This window comes from Lepisosteus platostomus, chromosome 11, assembly GCF_059453375.1.
Source record: "Lepisosteus platostomus isolate fLepPlt1 chromosome 11, fLepPlt1.hap1, whole genome shotgun sequence".
Lineage (NCBI taxonomy): Eukaryota > Metazoa > Chordata > Actinopteri > Semionotiformes > Lepisosteidae > Lepisosteus > Lepisosteus platostomus.
Window position 1 is genome coordinate 36,837,777 of NC_142621.1, and position 18,509 is coordinate 36,856,285.

General features: G+C 40.2%; 1 protein-coding gene across 3 annotated transcripts in view; it reads left to right on the forward strand.

Moving 5' to 3' along the window:
* Positions 1-2,617: 2,617 nt before the first annotated feature.
* Positions 2,618-18,509, forward strand: part of LOC148652566 (uncharacterized) — a 47,544-nt gene continuing 31,652 nt past the window's right edge. Inside the window, exon 1 of one of the 3 annotated variants that reach the window (XM_088599462.1) lies at positions 2,618-3,257. In XM_088599462.1, the coding sequence (XP_088455588.1) occupies positions 2,796-3,257 (462 nt within the window). In that variant the 5' untranslated portion in view covers positions 2,618-2,795. The remainder of the gene's footprint in view (positions 3,258-18,509) is intronic. The other 2 variants (XM_088599463.1, XM_088599464.1) reach the window with 2 other exon arrangements.

Genomic DNA, 18,509 nt, shown 5'->3' on the forward strand with positions numbered 1-18,509 from the left:
CCTGTTAAGTTTCATCAAACAGCCTTATGACTATTTCCCCTCAGAAAAAACATATTTAATGTTAATTTGCTATTAATACATTGAATACTGGTGTATGCTTGTTGAGCGTGCTAGATGGCTACAGTTCTATCTTATGTTTTGTTTTTTAATAAGTGCCTGTTCATGCTGAACCAATTGAAATTTCTACTTTAAAGCAGCCCTGGAAAAAAATCTGCTAAAGGCAGTTAAGGTTAATTGTTTTTGCTACGCTTTTAATTTTTGTATACAGAATGAGTTGAAGCAATTTTCCTTGAGGTGTTTGCTACATTTTCCAAATGGTTAAAATTGTCGTAAACATTTTAAAGGTTCTAAAAATGTGGGAAAATGAAAACAGGAAGGATAAATGGCACCTGGGTTTTAAAGCATTGTTTTAATCATTGTGTGAGATGGTGCTGGTATTGTGTGCATTGGGGGGAGTTGTTCTGGCCAATGCTAATATATCAGGGAATTTGGGTAATAATAAATGAACTCCAGACAAAAACTGAAGGGTGAAAATGTAGAAAATTCTTCTTTTTTTCCACACTCCTGTAGCATTGAATGGATACTGTTAAGATTTGTTTCCTGGTTTGAAATGAAGTCATTGCCTTGCTGATTGTGGTGGAGATTTGGTTTTATTGAGTTTTATTATAGCTGGGTTTTAAGGGGGTATGGGTCAGTGGTGCAGCATAGCACAAACACCCAGCTCCACCTAAGGGCTTAACATTCTGTCTCCTGCCACAAATGAGTCCTCATATTTACACCTTGATTGTTTATGGAAATAGAAAAAAGAAAAAATAATAAATATTGTAACTGATAAGGATATTTTAAAAACAGAGCACTTATTTTTGCTTGCAGAGAGAAATTGATGTATGCATAATGTGCACTGAAATTTCGCATTAGGCAAATGCACTTGAGTGCTCACTATTAAACTGGAAATTCTATACCATTATTAAAAGCTTTTTCAATGTACACCAGCTGTTGAACCACATTTAGTAACTCATAATTTACAACCAAATAATGAACATATTGATATTTCTGAGGCAAAAATCACTGTTTTTCTTAATAAAGGTATACAAAAACAAGCTTGTTAGATTGGGAAATGCCTCACATTCAGAGGTTTATGTAACAGTGTTTGAAATACAGGATTGTGCATACTGTACAATAGAGTAGTAATGTCTTATGTTTAAAAGTATTGTTTTTATTGTTTATTGTACAATCATGGTACAAAAAGAACAGTGCAAAGCATTCAGTTCCAATTTAGGAACTGGGTTACTTGTAGCAATGCCATACATTGAATAAGGGAACAGATGAGTCTCATCCAGGTGGATGCTGCACATTGGTGGTGGTGGAGGGGAGTCCCCATTACCTGTAAAGCACTTTGAGTGGAGTGTCCAGAAAAGCGCTATATAAGTGTAAGCAATTAATTAATTAATTTTGTCTTGATCAGTGGAGTCAGGTTACTTCAAAACAAAGGTCAAGTATTCTTCACAACACAAGTAATCATGGTTCCAGAGGTATAAATACCAAATAAAGAGGATGTGCATTCAAGACTGAAGATATTCTTTACAGAAAGGGCTGTGTGTGTCTGAGAGAAGTTACCCTGCCATGTTGTTGAAGCAAGTTCCTTGATGCTCATCTATTCTAGTGGCTTTACCAAAATACAAGGTCATGGGGGGAGCCTATCCCAGCAAGCAACGATCACAAGGCAAGGTACATCCTGGATTGGACCGGTCCATTACAGGGTCGTTTTTCTCAGAAGCCAGTTGACTAACTCATACATCTTTGGCCTGTGAAAGGAAACCTAAGCACCAGAGAAAACCCACACACACCTGGGAAGACCTCCACACAGATTGCAGCCAAAGGATTGATCCCTGGCCCTCAGCCCTGTGAGGTAGCAATGCTAACCAGTGTGCTGACCTGCCACCTAATTCATAAAGTCAAAACAGGATGAGATCTTTGGAACAAATTCCTATGTTAATCCATCCATTTTCAATAACCAGGTAGTCTTATATAGGTTTGCAGGTTAGTCGGCGCCAAACCGGCATAAGTATACGAGGAATATCTTGTTTTAAAACATAACGTTTAACGTACTGTGTCTTAAGTAACGTACTGAGCCATTACTAACACTTAGTGTATGTCTGCAGTACTACAGACAATAGCTACATTGTTGTGACAGATTTCTGTAGTGTAACACACAAACTGCATATCTGTCTCATCGCTTTAACCTTTAAAAACGAATGGCCTGTTAATAATTAGTTCATTCTATTATTTAACAGGGAATAATCGAAATGAAGGTGTCGTCCTTTCACGAAGACTTAACGCTAACTCGTATATTCGTAGATGCCAGTTCTCTGTGTCTAAAACAGTAAATTTAGTATGCGCCTCATTGATACAACTTAACCCCCGCGCAGCTGGGTCAGGCTAAACTGGCTAAACAGTGACGAACACATTTTTCCTGAATAGTAATTAACAAAACAAAACGGGGAGAAACGGTTCCTTTAAGAAGGCGGTGCGCTGGGAGGGCTGTAGGAAATGACGCTCTGTTTTGAAACAGGATCCCGCATTATGTTGTAGCGGTGCAGCGAGAACATCTGTCTGTGGAATCAGTAGTGATGCTACACAGAAGCGCAACTGACCAGCACAGTTCTTAGAGCTTGAAAGGAGACCAGGGCCATTTGCCGGACTGTGCAGAGCTGCGTGCAAAGAATAGCGTATAAGCGAGACTGCACTTAAAACAGCCAAGAAAAACAAATTGAAAATCGGAGCAATAGATCATCATGGATGTTGCCATAGATATGTACATAGTTACATCGACAATTATATTCACTTTATTTGCCATTATCTTAGCATCTGTATTTCTTAAAATGAAGTCTGCCCCAGCCGAAAAAGAACCGTGCAAGCCTGAGGACGAGGCGGACGGGGCTCAGAGTGACAAGGCAAACGCGGAGGGGGATCCTGGAGACGGGGAGAGGTCCGAAACGGACGAAAAAGAACCGGCGACGGTAAGTCGAGAGGAAGACGTAAAGGGCGAAGAGGCGAAAGGAGACGCGGCGAAGACGGAGCAGCCTGCTGAGCCGAGAGAAAAGGCAGAGACAGTCGCTGGAGGTGCCAAGGGTGTAGAGGAGATAGGAGCCGAGGATGGAGAGGTGAACAAGGAGCACACGCGGCAAGAAGCCGAGAAAGCATCGGTGCGGGAAGACACGGTACTCGACGAGAGTATTGCGAAAACGGAAAGTCAAGTAAGGAAAACTCAATTGTTTTACTACGTTTTTGTTAAAAAGGTGGGGTCCACTTTCCCGTTCAGGACGCAGACGCCAAAATGCAATGCGTTTATGTTGGACACGCGTATAGTGCACGAAGTTTGCAGACCCCATGTCGTTGTAGTCGATTAAACATCATTGTTGTTTAAAATGGAGGAAAAACTTGTCAGCTGGCCAAAAACAAATTCCTTTCGCCTTGCATTATTTATACTAACTATACATTCTTCCAGAAGTTGGGTAGCTAGTCAACAGCAAATATTTCAAAATGGACTGTTGCTTTTACTTAAGGCAAGAAATCCTGAGAACGCCAGCTACCCTCTTGCATGTCTGGACGCTACTTTGTAACGCGGGGATTCCAGGTTGTTTCTAGAATAATCCGCCCTTCCGAGACGTTTAATGATTTAGATGTATTAGCTTCTTCTCAGGCAGTGGCGAAGGCATAGAACCGCTCATGTATAAAAACCGTTTCTTTCGCACATGGTGCGCCTTCTGTTTTTCAAGATTATCCCAGTTAATGTACACAAACCTCTTAGCACGCATGCCTGAAATGAACTTGGCGTTATTAGTCTGTTCAAAACAGCGGAGTGCATTTTCTACTGTCTATTTCGAATGATGTTGGCATCTCCAACTTAATACCCCGACTTTTTATTTTAACTAGGTAATAAGAGCAGAAATCAGCCTTGAGTATTGACCTGATACTCTCTGCACAACGTTATAATTCAAACTGTAAGGCGTCTTGCGCTCAGTCTGGATGGTGTCAGAAACGTTCTGCATTTTTTCAGGAAAAACGTGCGTCGTGATTGGAATGCCTCATCATCAACATGGACAGCTGATATTAATGTTGGCAATTTCAGTCCGCAATGGGGGAGCCCTAAAAGTATAGAATCTCCAGTTAGAGCTAACCTTCGTATTTTGCCCGAGATGTTTTAGGAGGAGTGGAGTGGTGCGACATAAGGAGCGTCTTTAATGTAGTTGAAATTTGACATTTATGTACTCTTCTACGTCAATGATTCATAAGTTTAGTGTCTGAGCCTGGCTGCTCATGATCTGTGAAGATCATGTGAATGAGCTCATTGGTTTTTCTCAAACATGAGCCTGTTATCTGTGCCATGCTGTGGCTGGCAAAAAGTGATGTGACAGTGTGGCAGGGCCTCGATGAGTGCCCATAGTGTTTGGAATCCTTGGTATGGAATTTGCAGCTGCTGTATCGCAGCACTGGAGAAGCCGATGGACTGTGAAAAGATCTTGCAGATCCAGTGGACAGCTGTCTGTCCTGACTGGCTCCTGGGGTGCTGGCTGGGTGTGAGTTAACCCCATTAGAATTCACATTTGCTAGTTTCCATTTCCTCCACAAGATTGACTGGAATGTGTGTGTGATGATTGTGCTCAGGCAGTCCTGGAAATGGGTTATTAATCCCCTGAGGTCTGCTTCCTAATAACTGTAACAGTAACAGCATTCCCAAATCTCCTATAAACAAGCAACAACTATGACTCTGCATTCTGCTACAATGCTCAAGTGGGTGGACACAAGTGAAAGCGGCATTTGATACTGGGAATGGAAGAAATGTCTTTATTTTAGGGGGTGGTGGTGGAGCAAGCTGCCTATCCTCGTTGTCAAAGCGGATACCTCAGCTGGGGTGGTCACCCACTGGCAACCAAACAAGCATGATCGGCTCAATGGCTTTCTCATCTTCCTTCTTCATTAGGATTAACTGTGTCCTGCTCAAGTGGACCAGAATTGCTACTGAAAACAAAATTCATTGCTGGCTAAAATACCCACATAACATGCTTTGCAAGCATTTTAAAAGCGGCTATTGATCTCTCCAGTTTGGTGAGGTTTCGATTCCCTTTGGTTTGGCGTAAAAAATGTGCAGAGCTTTGCCAATCGTATTGACCAGCTTCCCAGTCTTTCATCAGCATTAAGAATTCCAGCAGCGTCTCTGGCATATTGGCAGGTATTTTGGATGTGACTCTTTAGGACGTTGTCCTGCCTGTGTTAAGGCATGTGATTTCTTGCCTATCAATCAAAACAAAAAAAAAGGTCTAAGGGGTTATGGTAATCATTTAGAAATTCTGCTGTTTGAATATTGAACAGGATTGGTGTCCATTTACTTGATGATTAAAATTGCATTAGTTTCACATATTGTTGCAAAGTCAGTCTCTTATAGACAAGAGGTTGAGCTGTCAGTTTTCTCATTATGTACAGAAAAACCCACTTGTGACTTTACTGCACAAAGCATCATAAAGTTGAGAAAACTGGCCAATTGATTGTCCTGGGCAGAATAGCAAGATGTTCAGGTCTCAGTCTGACTATTTGTGTTGTTTTGATTATGAAATTAAATAATTAAATGCCCTGAAGTGTTCAGCCCAGGTCCTACAGAGCTTACTCAGCTTAGCTGACTCAGATTTGTTCAAAACTCCCCAAAAACGTATCGGTGTGTTTCTGGAAGTCAGCATGTTTATTTGAGGATAAGAGTGATAGAACTTATACTGTCATCATAAGATGCCACCTGTCAAAAATGAGGGTGCTGTAAATTCACAGACTAGTCTTAGTGAAGTATTTAATATTATATTAACTATCCTTTAGCAGATATATCAGAGAACAATTCCCAACTATTTTTCTTTGGTGCAGTAATGAGGTGAATGGAATTGTTGGTTGCATACAGGGTGATTAATTACAGGCCTGTGCATAAAACACTATAATAAACTTTTGCATGGAGGCAGGGGGCAGATTAAGTCTGCTTCTCTGTCTAGGTGTAGAATGCCTTTGATGTTTTAAGTCAAAAGATGTTAAAGGTGTTTAGAGAAATAGGGGAAGATGTTTCAGAGAGCACTTCTACAGAGGTAGGTATTGCTCTTTGTGAAGCTTTTGAGTGCATTAACATTGTTGCTAAACACCTAAACAATCTCCAACATTTGCATTTTGAACCAAATAAGAGCCGATTATGTTCCACTGTGTGGTTTTTCTGTGCATAATTAGAAACACATTTTGCTGCGTTCCTTTTCTGCTGACCATGGAATAAGGCACTGCCAAACTGTGAAACCCCAGGAAACACTGGCAAAAAAATGGCCTAGCATTCCACAGATGGCCATGATTGAAGAAACAGCTCAGGAACCAAGGCTAAGAGCACATTTCTGTCGGGTGTGGAGGACCTGGGATACAGTCAACTGGTATGTTAAGTAGAAAGAACTGAGGAAGAAATAAACAAGTTTAAAGGATTATTTAAACCAAAACCATTCTGTTTAGTGTAGTTTTACAGCTCCCAGACAGGAAAATGTGATTAAATCACACTGTTGGAAGATGGAATTGTCTTAAAAGAATCATCTTCACCTTGAACTGGGGGGGTTGCTGTCAAGTGTTGATATTGATGCTTTACCAAAAATATCAAGAAAGCAAACTTATTTTGACATCATAACTAGAAAAAAAATGTTTGACTAACTTTTTAAATGTATCACTTTATAGATGTTACATTTGTAATTACTGTGTCCTTGTTCTGCTCTGTAAATCCATTAGAAAATTTGAATCAAGAGTTTAGAGCCATTAGTTTTTACCAAAATAGAGTCTTCACAAATACTGACTTTTCTTTCTAGAGAGAAAGTATCTTAAACCAGGCCAGCAAGCTCCAAACACAAGTAAAGCCTCTATGAAGAATAGGGCTGTGTTAATTTACTGTAAAGCTGACCTTCCAAAGTCAGAAGGTAGAAATTTGGTACCAGAAGATTCCTTTAGGAACAAATGTTTATCATCTCTGGTCATCCATCAAACGTGACAGACCACAGGCCAGCATTCTTCACTTCTGTCAACATATCTTACATTCTCAAAACACATTTGTGTTTTTACGTAATTTGCAGTAAATGTGTTTACAAAATATATTTAACCTGTTTTCGCTTTCATTTATGTGCCATTGTACAGTACATGCTGTATTTACAGCAAAAACACAAGGTGTTCTATTGAAATGCACAAAATAGTTTTACTCAAAAGCCATGGGTTTGCTTTCTTGCCATCTAACACGGAAATCTCTTCCCCCCCAAAAATAGTGCTTTCATGATCACCCCCCAATTGTCAGTTGATGAAGGAATTGGTTGTATCAAGATGATGTACAGTTTAGGCACAGTTTTTTGTATGGCTTCTCAGGAATCAATGGCTTGTGTGGTTTCTCATGAAGTGCAGTGTTCTGAGAGAGCACCAACCAACTTCTTCAGCAGGGGGCAAATGGCTCTGCTTAATCTCTGATTTTAACAGTCAGTGTGCATCTCTAAAAGCCTTTTCTATAACACAGGAGAGACTGTTTCTCCTCCTTGTCCCTTTTACAGTGTTGAGTAGCCTTCTAATCCAGCCCAGACCCTCTGTGGCGTGATGAGCAGGTGTTTTTTAAGGGACAGGACAATTTTGAAATGCTTCTTTTCTCCTCTTGCACGCCTGTCTCAGCTAATCTGGGAGAAGAGAACCTTATTTGTATTCTGTTGATTTATTGAAAATGGCTCCATTATCAAACTGTACGGAAAAATACGACACTTTGGTTTTTAAATGAGGTTTTTATTTACACAGGTCATTCATTTGCCTCTCTCACTTCTCAAGTCTACGCAAAGGAAGGAAATGGGGTTGGAAAAAACATTTCAATAGAGGCGCTTGGAGAATTGTCATGTTGTACAGTGTCGCCTGTTGGCATCAGATTTATGGGTGTTTGCTTTTTCCATGGCTTTAATGCCCAGCTTTGCTTATTGACCCTTGGACTCGTGTAACATCATCCACACTGGCAGAGAGCTGAGGTTGCTGGGCAGCCGAGTTGCTAGGTAAAGCCACTGGAACTATTCTTTGTTCTTTTATGCACTGGAGACAGATGCTTTTGGTCTGCATTTCAGAGAGTTGTTCCCGTAGGACGTCCATGAACCTTTCTTGGATTCTTGCTGCTATATTGTTTAAACCAATTCATTTACTTTATATTGCTGTGGAACACAAAAAGATTATGATGATGATGATGAGGGGTTCTGTGTTAACCTGCATCCTTTTTGTGTGAAACGCTGAACCTTCCAGCCCCATAGTATTTTATCCTTTATTTGGTACAAGCAGCTCTTAAATTGCTGTTCAGCTGATAGTTCATGTGGTCTTACCAAAGACTACTTGAAAGTGCATTGGCACTGTTTCTGACCTCGAGGTTGGCAGGGCAGGTCCAGACTGTTGAGGTGCCAGGCCCACAGTTGTTGGAGGATGGTATAGGATGGCAAAAGGAACTTCAGGTGAGCAAAGCTGGCTGTTGAGGTCCTGTCAAGGAGGGGTTGGTCTCAAGGGGAATGTCTTCCAACTGTTCGATGGGCAAGGCCTGCTGCTAGCGTTCTGAGGTGTTGGAACAAGAAGAAAGCGATGACTGGGCCATGCACATGTCTTACATACTCTAATGTGTGTCACTCCCTTCTCTCCCAGGCAGGTGCAAGGGCTGCAGCAGTATTATAGTAGCGTTTGTATGGGATCATACTGGCTGTTTTAGGTTGTAAGAATTCATATGGAAACAATATTTTGGTTGGATTTTATGGCATTGCAGGGGGGGAATTTTGTTTAATTTCTGGTTCTGCCTCCTTGTTTGTCCTTCCCATTTGAGAAGGCATCAGTACTACCAGTTCTCTTCAGCGAATGAGATCTCTCTGAAGACCTCAGCCCCCCCCCCCCCCCCAGAATCATGTGAAAGTCTTGCATGTGGTTGCATCAGTCCTGGAACGAAAAGTCCACCCTAAATGGCAATGTGTTTTCAGATGGGAAAAAATTCTCCCTGCTGCCAGATTCTTTGCAGTCTTCTTTGGCACACTACAGAGCGCCTCAATTTAGTCTCTTTTAGCCTAGTGTACTTAATCGTGTTTTTCCCCCGAGACAGAATTTTAAATAATTTACGTTACTTAATGGGTTTTGGTTACACAGTGGGTGGACCAGTGTACTTACAGTCCTATTTTGTATATTTTATTTACTTATGTAGATGACTTGCAATTCTTTATAAACACATTTGTCTTAGATTTTCTGCTGCGTTTGTGCACAAGACTGAATTTCCTGTAGTAATGTGAGCAGTATTTGTATACCAGTGATCCAGCTGTTAAGAAATAAAGGCATTCTCAATACGCATTTAAACTGTAATGTTAAGTATGTTTGTTATATACCTGTTAAAACATAGTTTTCAATCCTAAGGTGATAATCCACTTATGGCAGAATAGTGTATGTAACTGGATCTCGGTTCGTTCTTTATAAGCTGAATGAGTGCGCCGGTGTCCTAACTTCTTCTGCAGAAGGGCCATGCTGCACCTGTAGAAAACAGCATGTGTGGGCATTCAGTATATTTAGAATTCTTTAACTTTTCTTTCATTGAGACTTTGAAATATTCTTTAGAGCAGTTGTGTAACACAATTACTCTGTGTCACGGAGATGTCTCCTTTTTCTAACCTCTTTATCCAAGTCAGGATCTCTCGGGAGCCGGAGCCTATCCCAGCATGCGATTGGGCGCAAGGCAGGATATATCCTGGATGGGATGCCAGTCAAATTGTAGGGTACACATTTGCCATAGAGAGACGCTGTGCCGATATGTGTTAATTTTACAGAGTATGTCACTAGCCAGGTTTACAGAATATAAAGTCTCAGTCCTAAAACTGAAAATTGAACCACAGACCCATGTATACTGATGAATGATGGTTACAGTACTGTGCTTCATTTAATAATGCACTAGACAGCTGAGTACTCTTGTATGTCAATGTAAGAACCTGCAGAACCTTTCCTAACAGAAAAACAAATGTATTTTCCCTTTGTACTTTTGTCCTGCTTGCCATCCTTTTTAACTGTTTCTGTCAAATTTCTTGTGATTATCAAAACTGGGCAGCTAATTCATTTGCTTTTGGGAGGTCTCGGTATGAAATGGGAATTCAAGCCAATCTGGTCTTCTTGACGTGAGCTTTCATCTAGAGGTGCGCTGGGTGCTGTGGTATCTGTGTAATCTGGTGATGGTTACAGTGTTAAGACATAGCTTTCCAGGGTTGAAATAAGTAAAAGGTGTATTCTCCTGCCAGTATAGACACTGAAACAATGTAAGCAACAAGTCTACAATGGCAGCTTGTCAAATATAGGATCAATTCCAAATCGATTCCACAGAAGGGGAAGTAAAATCCACAGAATTTTCCAGTTTGATAATCTGAGAAGTTTAAGGAAAAGACAGTAATATTTCAGTTTTATAGCAAAGAAGGCAGATGTGTATATATCTCATTAGCAGTTGTTTTTCTATCCTGCGCAGCATCTAAAGTTTTGATTAGTTTAAACCTGGGGTATACTGAATATAAGAAGGAAAGAACTCCACCATGGTCAGTTTCCAGGAAATTCCTCCATTTCTTGTTTCCTCGTGTTTCTCCTGGTATTTTCTGCTTACAATGGAATCTGAGTGTCTCTGTTCTTATTGGTCTGTTTCCATTGACCTTGTCCTGATGGAATTTCCCTTCTGTGCCGCTCTCCTCAGCCTTCCTTGAGCAGTAATGAGGGAGGCAGGCAGGGGCCTTGATCTCCCTGGTCTCGGAGATAGCCGTTTTTGGTCACAGATGAAGTTGCGTACAGATTTATTAGGTTTTTAATTAATGGTTAATTTCCTAAAAATTGAGATCAGAATGTTATTAATGCATATATAGATAGTAAGTCAGTTTCATGGTTAGGGCTAAGGTTAGTGTCCTACATTATTTCACATGGAAAATTGTCGCTTGCATTCAAAACTTTTTACTGCACCCAGGAAACAAGTGAATGGCCAGAATCTGTTGGGCCAGTGGCACCCTTTTGAACTACTAAATTTAAATAGCTTTTCACGTTTTCCTGATTGAGAGGGTGTTATTCAAGGAGTGGGAAATAAGACCAGAAGAGCCGCTTAACTGGGCGAAGGCCATCAAAATCCTGATTTCAGAATGTCATATACAATATTGTGACACTCAAATTGGCAAACCAGTTTTGGCTCCCCAGCTCAGTACAGAGATGAAGCTACAGATGGAAAAGGAGGTCATATTCCAGTCAGTCTCAGCTAGGACTCTGGCACAATGGTCCGTGTTCCTGCACAAGGAGGAAACTAATTCCTTTCGGTTGATGTATATTTAGTGGTTAGATGGAAGTTTCACTATAATTCCACAATTGTGTGCTTGTGGATTTAGTTGTAAATAAACAATATGCTCATGTGCACCAAATAACATTAAAACCCATGTGTTTTTGATAATCTATCCATGTGTGAAGTGCATTGCAGTCCAAAACAAGGCAGAGTACGAAACCTGTGTTCAGCCTGCTACTTTCATCTTGGCACTCAGGAAGGTGATGCAGCAATTTCAATAGTTGATCTGGGTTTCTGTTTTTTTTTTACGATCAGACCAGTCATATCGACAAATAGCAAATCCATTTCAAGCCATTTGTTGGCATGTCACAGAAGTGATAGTGGTACCTCCTCCTGTTTGAAGGCAGCTGAACTGATGTCACAATTGCATGAGGTTGCCTGGCTTCCTAAACTTGTTTTGAAGCTGCTGTAGTGGGATTACTCAGGTATACAGCACAGATTAAAAAACGAACAATATACATAAAAAAAATGCTTTATGTGTAGGAAAGACTTTTTACGGGGTGGATCAAGGATTTTCACGTTTTACATCCTTTTACATTTGACTGATTTGTCAAATTAAGCAATTGAGAGCTGGGAGTGCAAATACAGTATGAAGACCTTTAAATGTGAATACATAGCAAGTCTGAAACCTTTTTGTTTGCACTTGACATTTGCATATTCTGCACCACATGTATTAAATGTAAAATACATGAGGCAGGGACCCAGTGTGACAGGGTGGTTAGCACAGCTGCCTCACAGCTCTTGGTTCTTAGATTCAGTTCTTGTCTGGTGCACCTTTGGTATGGAGTTTGTATGTTATTCCTGCAGCTACTCTTTTATCTGGCCCATCTAGGAGTTTATTCGCTTAATTAATCCTGATTTTGAAGACCCTGTGGTCTGTGTTCCCTTTGATTAAGAAAGATTATGTTGCACAATAGACAGTGGAAATTCATTGAATGGAAGGAACATTTAAAGTCTGCCTCTGTCTGATGTAATGTCCTATTGCTTTGAGTGCTGGCTGTGCCTAGTTCCTGTCTTTCTGCTTTATTAGTTCTGGTTTCAGAACTGAATACCAATTTTAAGTGATTCACTGAAGTAGAACAGATGTACTGGTGCTGGAGTGATTAAATTTCCTTTCTGAATACTTGCTTAGCCTTCCCTTCGGCAACAAGTAATACAGGAGCCCTTTGTATGAGTGGCGTTATTGCATTGCATAAGGCCCTATGGTACATATGTATCTAATAAAGTGAGCTCACGTGCATATGCAACACCATAAACTTCCTGTTTTCTTTCCTGTACTGAGCCTGCACTGTGCACCCCAAAATATTTCCCAAGAGGACCTTGGTGTGAAGCTCAGCTAAGCCTGTGTAAGCTTTTGGCTGATCTTAAACAATAAAAATGATAGCTTTATAACCTGGAAACTCTCTTACAGCTCATGTAAGCCCTGCTCATGTCTGCCTACACAGACCATTTCCTGAAATGTCAAAAGTAATTCATTTTTCTTAAAGCAATCCTCTTAACATGAAACCTGTGTAACTGTCCTGAATGCTGAAACATGTAGCAAGGGAAAGTCCTAGTTAGTGGCCTAATCCAACATCTGTATCTGGAAAACCGAACATCACTGTGAATTGAAATCCTTGGGTGTGCACACATAGGGCCAAAAGGAACATTTTTTTTCCCTTTCCCTTTTCATGTTTGTGCAAATAGAGCCATGTTTAAAAGCTGAGTTGATATAACTCTGGCATCAGGCAAGCCATGTGTTGTGGGTTTGTTCCTCGTTCATTCTCTGCCCGCAGTGTGATTATACCATCGGCGTGGACTTCTGTGCTACTCTTTGCAGTTGAAGTATGTAAAGCAGGGTTAGGTATCCCCGCTTCATGCTTTCTGATGTCCATTTCATTTGGCGCGATTTCAGGAAAATTCAGCAGCACGATGAAACGAGTCTTCTCTGTGTTACGGATAATGCAAAGAAACATTTCGGATAGACACAAAAATCTGTTTGCCATTGGTTTCTCTCATTTTCTTTGAAAGAGTTTTTTGTTTTTAACTTCTCCGGTGGTGTAAACCAGCCCGATGCGAGCATCTCCCGTTTCAGAATACGGGACTGAAGTCTTTCCTGTCCATCCTTGCTGTTGCTCTGATTTGTCTAAATCTGTGATCTGCCTCTCGCACTGTAATCTACTACAACCAGGAGAGCAGTGAAGCAGGAACAAGTGAAGTCTGTGTGGAGAGAAGTGAAGAAAGGCATTCTCTGTCACTGATTATTATTGCTGGTTTTTGTTAACTAACACACCACTGTCTGCTGTTTAGAGGAGATGAGATAGGTATGAGGAATGTATTTTTTGTATTTTCCTCTGAGTCAGAATGAAAGCACTCAAATGAAGGACGGGGCTCAGACTGAGGCGCCACTTTTATTTTGCGCAGTTTTGTCACTTGAGTTGCAATCGGAACCCTCTTCTTTGCTTGTCAGTTTGCAACTTTCCAAGTTTTAAATGATTCTTGGTTATGTCGTCTGTGCTGCTTTAAACGTCTGTTTACTCAGCCCAACTGTTTGTCACTGACATGTTTTAAAACTGAGATGCGTTCTAGTCATTTGCTTCTTTCATCTTGATTTCAGGGACAAGAGGTGCACCAGCTGGTGCTGGTCTACGTCCTTTCCATTTTAAAAAGGTCACAACCCTGAAAAAGTCAGATTGTCCCATGCCCGAGTAGAATATCTCAGACCCTGCGTGATGGATTACTTCAGGCCTGTCACAGCTCTTTTCAGGCTGTACAATATACAAGCTTTACTGCAGACAGTAGTCTCAGTTTTATCACTTGTAGTCTCCAATAGTGGTGATGTGAAAAAGCAATAATCTCTATCTCTAAAGCGTGCGTTACAGTAGTAAGACTTGTATATTGCTTTCAATAGTGGGCACACGCACTGTTAGTGTCTGGGCTGTGCAGTAAACCACTACTGATCAATCCTGTTGACACGTGTTCAGCAGCATATTGAATCGACCTTTGCAGTATCTCTTCAATAAGTCTGTTAACCTGATTACCAAAAACATTGTCATTTTCCTGATAAAATATCTTGAATTGGTTGTACGTTTGGTGCTTATTTTCAGAAAACACTTGCAATCAATACATTATAAGCATCAATTTATGTACTCTGCACTAGTGTTTTTTACTAATATTATGTTAACTTTATTAACACATCTAGGTCTGGGTAGGAAGAATCCAAGCTTTCATTTAACTATTTAATTATTAATCAGATATGACCCATATTGATCAAATATGATCCCGCAGTGTCCCAGGTAATGGCAGAGGAGTTGAGAAAGTCATGGCTCACCTCAGCACCCTCTTGATCCTCAGCTAAATTGCCTGTTGAGAAATACTCATCTCAGATGGTAAACACAAATTCAGACAAGCAATCTCTGAACACTTCACAAACTTTATCCTTCTAAAAATCGTTTTGCGTTGTTGAAAGCACAGTTTCTACTCTGCTGATAATCGCTGAATCTTCAATTTGAATATCTTCCTTTCCTCTCTCCCTTTTGGAACCTCATCTGGTTACAAAACCAGGTGAGACTATGATCCTTAGAGCTCAAACCCTTTTTCATCTTCTAAAGTAATTGCTGTAACCAGCTGATGTCTGTTTTACTTAAATAAATAAATACCTAATAACCGTAAGTAATGTCTAAAGATGTCTTCTCTTCGTAAACTGTTCTTTGGAAAATATGGAGAGACGATTCTAACTTCCAGAAACCCGAGAATCCTTTGTTTGAAAGGTGATATATACAGTAAGAATCCAATGTATTGATAAAACATTAGAGAGGGTAAATGGTATAACCCCCCTGGTTTAAGAAACACCTTTGTCTCCAGCCTGTTAAGTTGTGAAAGCATGTCTGAAAACAGTGTGTGGTGTCAGCTCTCTGCATGGTACTCCCAATCCCAGAGCCCTACAGTGGCAATATTAAGGTACCAGAGCTGTGCCAGAAGTAAATAGACTACAGTATGGCATACAAAGCCAGCATTGTGCATTGATGCTTGGGTCCTGCAGCCTTCCTGTTATAAAAGAGTACAACTTGGCTAAAGGAATGAGCCTGTTGTGGGATTAATTACTTCAGTATCATGGTCCACTAGCACAGGTTAAACTGGGTTGGGGATGCAGTTTGGAGAATTTTCTACCGTTTCAGAGATTTAACTACTACACTCTCAATCCTGTTTGAACCTCCTGTATCTTACCTAGTAAAATAAGCACTATTAGTGAAGATCCTATAACGCAAAGTGCTGCTTTTTCACTACATTTATTGTAAATCCTAAACACTTTCTTTTCTGTGGTACTTGGTGTTAATTTTTTGCTTTAATGTGCATTCCCTGCAATGGCTTCCTTACTGTTTAGTTGTGGATCAGCCTTGCAGATCTTGACCATCACAGTGCTCTGTAATCTATGGTTGTACACTTCAGTTGATGGTAGCATCTGCCAGGTCAGGGCGAGCTGAACGTTTCTGATGGAAATGGAGAGAAAATAATCTTTTGAGGAGGTGTACAGCTTGCAAGGAAAGTTTTAAAGGAGGTAGGAGAGGAAGCAGACTTATTTTAGAGGAGGTGTCTCCCCCCATCACTGGCTTTTGCAGGAAATGAGCATTTGATGATGATTAGAACATATTATGCCAGAAAATTGCTCAGATTTATTCCTTTACATTTCTGGCTGAAAAAAAATCTCTACAGTTGGGAATCTGCACCGACTAGATGCTCATGTCCAGCCCATCATACTTGGACTTCCAATTCACTTGTCTTTTGTATAACAATTAGATAATTATTGCTCACGCTTGGTGCGTCGCACTTACCGACATCCATCGGTGCGGTCGACGCAAAACCATGGTTGATCGTTGAAGGAGACTGGGCTCTACAGTAGTCACCTCTGGTGGCTTGCTCTGGCCTTCAAAGCACTGTACCAATAGCATGCCGCTTCTGCTCTCTTGATACCATGTTAGTTATTTTGGTTCCTTTCTGCATTTTGCTTAGAAGAATTAGCAGATTTTAGTAGATTACCAAATTTGACATCCAGATTTTTTAATCTCTCCATAATGAGTGGATTTAGTACTTATGCAGCAAAGTCACTTGTATTGTGGTCAGTTGTGCATGATCTATTAAACGGCACAAATGTTTAATAATCACCAAAACATGTACACTTATGTTTTTAAAAAAACATACATAAATAGAATGATAATTTTTTTTGATGATCAGTATATTTTGCTGATCACAATTATGCTCAAATTGAAACTACAGTGGGAATGTTCCACTGTGGGACAACCTCATTAAGTAGTGGATCCAATTCATTTTTACTCATAAATGAATATAACGTGAAGAGAGTTGGCAGTTAGGACTGTCGAGATAAAGTGTGAGAAGAGATTTTTGCATCTGGCTTTTATTTTAGTTTTATTTTATGGCCTCAGCATTTCCTATCAGGTTTGATACTTGTGGTGTTTCTCCTAAGTAGAGGTGTGTTGAATCCAGCTCTTCAGAATAATTTTCATCCCTGAAATGTGTTTCTAATGAATATGGCTTAACACTTAAATTGCATAGTTAGGCTCTGATGTGTGTGTATACTCTCATGAGCACTTTCAAATGAAAAAAAAAAACATTGTCAGCTTCCAAAAGAAAATGGTGGGTTAGGCATACATGTTAGAGACTTCTAGTTATATTTTTGTTTTTCCTCCAAAAAGGACAGAAACATTGTGAAAGCAAAAAATGCAACATCGGTATCGGCTCCTGGGAGATTATGAACCAGATATATCTGGGACAGGAGCCTCATATTTTTTATCGGAATGAGGAAGGAAAGTGGTGAAGATAAACTGTCATGACTGGACTGCCCAGTACAAGACCAGATAGGTCTAGAATCAACAGAGTTTGTCTTATCAGTTATCATTGGGTTTGTAAAAAAACCAACATCCTTGATCACAAGGTATAGCCAGTGAATGTTTCATACTGGTTTTCTCTATTGCAGTTTTTAGCTGCTAATGGAGCAAGAAAATTATGGAAAATTGTTCACAAAAGCCTGATGCTTTACATTTATGCTGTAGCATCCCTTTATATACTGCTACACAAATTATATCCAGCATAAGGGCCCAGATTTGGGTTGTGGAACAAACTACCCCTTTGTGTTGTCAATCCTGATATCCTGACCTTTTTGAAGAAATGGTTGATTTTGATGATCAGACTCCTTGGATCAATTTGCTACTAGCAAATGAAGCTAGATGGACTGAGTTGTTTCCCTGTTGATATTTATGTAATGCACAGCCCTGTAGTCATCACTAAATCACATTAAAAATAATGCTTCCTGATTTAGATGAGAATTGGATGTTTTGTTGAACATTTTTCACTGGCCTGGCTTCTCTCCTTAATCCAGATGACTCAGAGTATAATAATGGTGATCAAAAGAGGCTGCTCAACAGTATCAGTGAAGCCAGAGACCTATTTTGGTAAACTGGTTAGAGAGTCCTAAGTCACTGCTACCAGAGTGTGCTGTACTTCTTCCGCTAGCTCATGGAACGAACTATTGAATGGAATCAAATAGTTTTGAAAGTGAATGATTGATAAAAAGTCTGTTAATCTGTCCAACAGAGGTAATGTCAGATTAAAAAGAACGGATGTGGCTACAAACCAGAGAAGTAGGGGACAGTTTTCCTGATGGTGGCTCGGCTCCAGTGAAGGTTATGTGCAGTCAGGCAGAATGCCGCTGTCTGCAGCAGGCTTTTATCTGTCTTTTTTATGCCAAGACGAAAATCCGATTCATCTGAATTCTGGAATTTAATTTGTTTGTTGTCCTTTCACTCTGGGATCCTGGAATTTAAACCTGGAAGAATACTGGATTACCTGTTACGGTTCAATAAATTCAAACGCGTCACTCACAAAATCGCTTCTTGTCCGGGAATAATTTACAGGGCATTCTCAAAAACGGAACAAAAAGATTTGAAAGTTTGAACTAGTAAACATTGAAAAACCTTATTGACATACATATCCTAAAAAGGATCTTATTTCCATTATATTTGGGGTTTAATGCATATAATATTCACCTGGGCTTCTGTTCACATATATGAATTGCTTTTAGGGGCATCACAATGGCATGGTGGTTAGCAGTCATTAACAGCTCATGGGT